Source organism: Electrophorus electricus, chromosome 24 (assembly GCF_041902795.1).
Source record: "Electrophorus electricus isolate QZ-2024a chromosome 24, ASM4190279v1, whole genome shotgun sequence".
In the NCBI taxonomy this organism is placed as follows: domain Eukaryota; kingdom Metazoa; phylum Chordata; class Actinopteri; order Gymnotiformes; family Gymnotidae; genus Electrophorus; species Electrophorus electricus.
Genome location: NC_137520.1, coordinates 13,792,712 through 13,797,711, shown reverse-complemented (window position 1 = coordinate 13,797,711; position 5,000 = coordinate 13,792,712). Strand labels below are relative to the sequence as shown.

Sequence of the window (5,000 nt, the reverse complement as noted above, 5' to 3'; positions counted from 1 at the left end):
ACAAGTTAACTGATTCGTAAACGCTTATTTCTTCACCTTGGACATTTGTTTCAGGGCTACGATTATGTATGTATGTATGTATGTATGTATGTATGTATGTATCTATCTATCTATCTATCTATCTATCTATCTATCTATCTATCTATCTATCTAGCTATCTATCTAGCTATCTATCTGTCTGTTAGCTTGTTTAGATTTGTTTAGATTGTTTAGTTTAGTAGCAATATCATGACAATTATTATCATTATTATTACAGTATTATTATTATTATATTATTTATAGTAGTCTGTCTCTATGTATATCGAGATTCTCAGTAGGTCTATTTAAGTGATCTGTTTATAGACGCGGCATGTGAAAAAACTGGCCATGCGTTTATAGTGGCACAAAATGAGACGTATTATGAGAATGAATCGTTAGCGCTTTTACCAAAATAAATTTATTACCGCGATTTTTCCATTTTTATGCATTTTTGTGACTGCAATAAAACAAATTACAGGATGTTTTAAATATAGTTTTGAGCACATAGTTAATTATTTTGTTCTCCTAAAATGTACCTCGTCTAACTTCATTTGAAGCACACATGACCCTGGAGCACAGCTCTCTGTGTAAGAGGCTGAGTTGCATTGTCCTCGATGAGTGGTTTTCGCACTCGGGGCATCTGCGCCTTTTCGTCTGCTTGTTTCCAGCAGGAGTGTCCACCCACGGCGCGAGGGCACGCCCCTGGCCGCGAGAGATAAATGGTCAGTTCCGAGTGTCTTCCACTCGTTAGAGGTGTCTTACGCACAGTGACGCGCGTTCCACGTCCGTAACCATAAAACATATATTTTAAGACAGTGTCAAGGTAGAAAAGTCTAGATTTGAATTTGATCTTCTGCTTTTTCTAACCCCCCATCTAATTTACCGGTCATGTCCACCGGCTCCATCAGCGACGTGGATGAATTCCACGAAGCGGAACTGCTGGACGATCTGCTTAAATTCGGTTCAGGTAAAGACCCGGGGGCGTCGAACGAAAGTACCGAGGAAAGCTCTAACTGCGACAGCGCTTCCGCCTCAGACCTTACTGGATCCGCAGGAAAACGGCGCAAAACAGCCGCTTCACGGAAAACGGTGCCCAACGGAGTGGCACGTGAAGGAAAGCAGGTCCAGAGGAACGCGGCGAACGCGCGCGAGAGGGCGAGGATGCGCGTACTGAGCAAAGCTTTCTCCCGGTTGAAGACCACGTTACCATGGGTGCCACCAGACACCAAACTCTCCAAACTGGATACGCTGAGACTTGCGTCGAGTTACATCGCACACCTGCGACAGATTCTCGCCAACGACAAGTACGAGAACGGCTATATCCACCCCGTCAACCTGGTATGAAACACATTTGTTTTAGCCTACTGTTTATTTTCCCGTCATTCACTTTTCGAGCTTATCATTCCTCTGGTGTGGAGAAGTATCGTTTGCAAGTAATATATGTGACAACTTCGTTAATGAATTAAACTAAAGCTATTGCTGTCCACGGCCAATATCGTTGAGAAATGTCCAGGCCGAGGTGAGTCCGAAGAGCGGTGTGTTTGTGTGTATGAGTAGGCCTGTTTTCATTTTTCCCTTACCTGCATGAGTCGAGGCAAATAAACACCAAGAAGGAAAGCCAAGCATCAAGAAACTCACTAGTTTATCCAAGAAACTGCTTTGCATTTCGGCCTGCTTGGTTTTAGGTAGGCCTAACTGGGTCCTGTCTACGGGATGCTGTGGGCCCGGGCAGCGACTGCACGCAACCTTCTTAGCTCTTACAGCCAACGATGATTTTGCTATTTCAAATATAAAAGACCACCAGAATGTTTTTCTGCTCATTTTCTTTGCAGGTCCAGTTTTATGGCACAGGAGACTGTACTGTAGTTTTTAAATAATTGATTATGACCATCTCCTTTTTGCCCTGATACAAATCTCGTTTTCTGCAGACGTGGCCTTTTATGGTGGCGGGGAAACCGGAGAATGAACTTAAAGAGATGCTGAATTCCACAAGATTATGTGGGACCACGGCCTCGTGAGAGGATCGGACTAAATCACGGACATATTTTATATTCTTTTTATATACCGAAAGCACGTCATCTCCTGTTCTAAGGCACGAGGGGGAATAATGGGGGAAGACATCCTCACGCGCATTCCTGTAAAGAGAAACTGATTTTTATTTAAATATTTCACATTCTTGCCTTGCTGGTTCGAGGAAAGTACAATGTGTGAGTTTTATACAGTTGTTATATCTAGATTGTTTAACCACTTTTTAATGCAAAATATGCTTTTGGTGACGTGGGTTAATTGTCCCCAAATGCAATTTGCTGTAAACTTTTAAAAAGACAGCATTTTTATAAATAAAATGTCTTTGGTATAATTTTGCATATTAGGCTGAAATTTTGTCATTATTTCGTTTTTATCGTTCTTGATGGGTTTTGACGGATCATGCGCCGGGTAGTTGGTGTTTATTTACCTTTTTCTGACCTGCGTGAACTTTCTTATCGTGCGCGCCTACCCACATTATTGCGTTTTAAGGCAGAACAGTGGAAACAAGACACTGCGCGAGAAGGATAAGATCATTAGTCAGATTCTCTTAATTGGAAGAAAAGTAAAGGATTCTCTTTATGTTAAGTAATGGTACAAAATTCTCCAAACGAGACATTTAATTTTTTCAGATTTTTGTCTAATCTGTTAAGAAGCAATCAGGCCAGAAAAATGTAAGATGACGTGGTCGGTGTTTTAGGTTGGTTGTTTTAAATCAGTGAATCGCGTAGCTCTTAATCTCGCTCTCCAGTCGTTGTTTAATTTCGCGCGGGGTTGTGACCGATATGTTTATACCGCACAGACAGATATTTATGCCTTACTCCTCCGAGGCCCGCGAGAGCACGAGTTGCCGAGAATTATCAAGAGGACGTCCAATGTCACCGCTGTGCTGCGCCTTTAGCTTAGAAAAACACTGCCCCCGCGTGCAGGACACGTCCTCTTCAAGCGCAGTTCGCTCTGTACGCCACGGAGGTACAAAGCCACTGCAGGAGTAAAAGATCTAATGGCGCAAGACAATAACAAGACCGCCACCATCCATCAGGCAGTGTTATTATAAGGAGAAGCTGAGGGCTGATCCGCGAGACTGGGAGAGCGAGGGAGGCTCTCTCACACACGCACACACACACGAGCAATAAAACAACATTGATCATCCTGAAATCTGTTGATAAGTTTCGAGGCGAAGTGTGATAGGAGTTCATTTACTTTAGCACAAGGAGATTTAACGATCAGGGCAAACCGTCTTTGAACCGTCTCAGCCGCATTTCATTTTGTAAAGATTATTTATAGACCGTTTTAAATATACGACCTTTCCGTCCTGCGATTCGGCCGTTCTTTTTTGCGTTAAACATGTAATTAGTCGCCCGAGTAAGCGCATAATAATCCAACCACTATAAGCAGACGTTTAGTTTTAGTCAGAACATTTTTAAGAATGTATGTGTGTTTCACTTCTGGGTTTAGGTTCAGTATGCGGGGGCGAGATCGAGTTTGCTCTATGGAAAATGTAGGAAATATGGATTTATAAACAAAGCCTGATTTATAAAATTACGCTTGTTTTTGTCCTTTTTGTAGTAGACAGTGTTCCTTTTGATTTTGCTTTAGATAATATAACATTGTTTAAATATCATGCTCATAAATGTTATTTTTCTTTGCATGCTTTTCCCACAAGACGAGGTCATCTTATGAAAACCGGATTTTACCACATTTTTAGCATGTCACCATTTAGAAAATCCGATGGGAGGATATCTCTGTTTCGCCGTCTCTCTCTCTCTCTCTCTTACACACACACACACACACACACACACACACACACACACACGGCAGTTTCTTTAAGAGTGTCCCCCTGACTTCCTGTGCGGAGCTCGTCCTATACATCAGCGCGGATGTGGCACGACGCTCCATCACGGAGGACCACCGCGGAGACCAGTGGGCTTTGCCCCGGGCCAGCTGTGCTCTGCCCGTCTTTTGCCTGTACAGCGGCTCAGAGGAGGTGGGGGATGGACAGTCATTAGTTAGATAGAAGGGGCCAGGATTCCCATGCACTGGGAGAAGATGCCTAATTGTTTTGTTGGACGGTTGCCCAAATCTCTTTTTTAATGGTCCAAGATCTCTTGAGAAAGAACATCGAGATTTTGTTGGAGCTGCACACACTCAGAGCTACCACGGAGAAGTGTGTGTGTGCGTGTGTGTGCGTGTGTGTGTGTGTGTGTGTGTGTGTGTGTGTGTGTGTGCGTGCGTGTGTGTGTGTGTGTGTGAGAGAGAGAGAGAGAGAGAGAGAGAGAGAGAGAGTGCGTGATAGAGAGAGGGAGAGAGTTTGTGTGGTTGTATGTGTGACTCTGTGTTAAAGTTTATGACAGGTCCGTAGAGATGGTATAAAACAGAACCGCGTTAAATCTCCGCGCCTGGTCTCTGTCGGAGGTCTCAATCTGTCGCTGTTCATCCTAAACAGCCATTCCCTTTAAATGATTTTCGAAAAGTTTAAGCGCAGGGACAAAACCAAACTAGAATTAACTACACATAAAATTCCCTCGTCGTGAAGGGAATATGCGGAGGAGGCCGCATCACTGATCACCGTGGGTTTCAGCACCCACGCGGCGAACAGCGCCTGGGGCACGTATGTCAAACGTACGCGCCCACCAGCCACAGGAACGCGCTTGCGAATAGATGCCATACATTTTCCTACTCATTTCTAATTTAGTGGCAGTGTGTAGATAATTAAAAAATTAACGACCCAGGGTTGCGTCCGAGTGACGCATAAAGCAAAGCCTTCGTTATCTCCAAAGCTGACGAGTCAGGAGCTGCCATACCATTACGTTTCACAGAACAGGATCGCACTTCCAGTCTCGGTGACTTTTAGACCCCTTCATGAAGCGGATTTGTAACAGCAGAGCAAATATTCTGTATGATGATCAAATCACGTGATGAATGGAATTCACTACTATCCGACTTTTGCCTACTGG

General features: G+C 43.8%; 1 protein-coding gene across 1 annotated transcript; it reads left to right on the top strand.

The window, feature by feature from the left end:
- The first annotated feature begins 519 nt into the window (after positions 1–519).
- Positions 520–2,384, top strand: tcf21 (transcription factor 21). Its single transcript, XM_026995540.2, has 2 exons — positions 520–1,356; positions 1,947–2,384. Exons 1-2 carry the CDS (start codon positions 907–909, stop codon positions 2,034–2,036), a joined length of 540 nt encoding a protein of 179 aa, XP_026851341.1. The 5' UTR covers positions 520–906; the 3' UTR covers positions 2,037–2,384.
- Positions 2,385–5,000: the final 2,616 nt, after the last annotated feature.

What these genes read in the sequence shown, in the direction of transcription:
- tcf21 (XM_026995540.2), top strand. Translation starts at nt 907, where the DNA reads ATGTCCACCGGCTCCATCAGCGACGTGGATGAATTCCACGAAGCGGAA. An exon ending in ATATCCACCCCGTCAACCTG is followed by an intron (nt 1,357 to 1,946) that starts GTATGAAACACA and finishes CGTTTTCTGCAG; the next exon opens with ACGTGGCCTTTTATGGTGGC.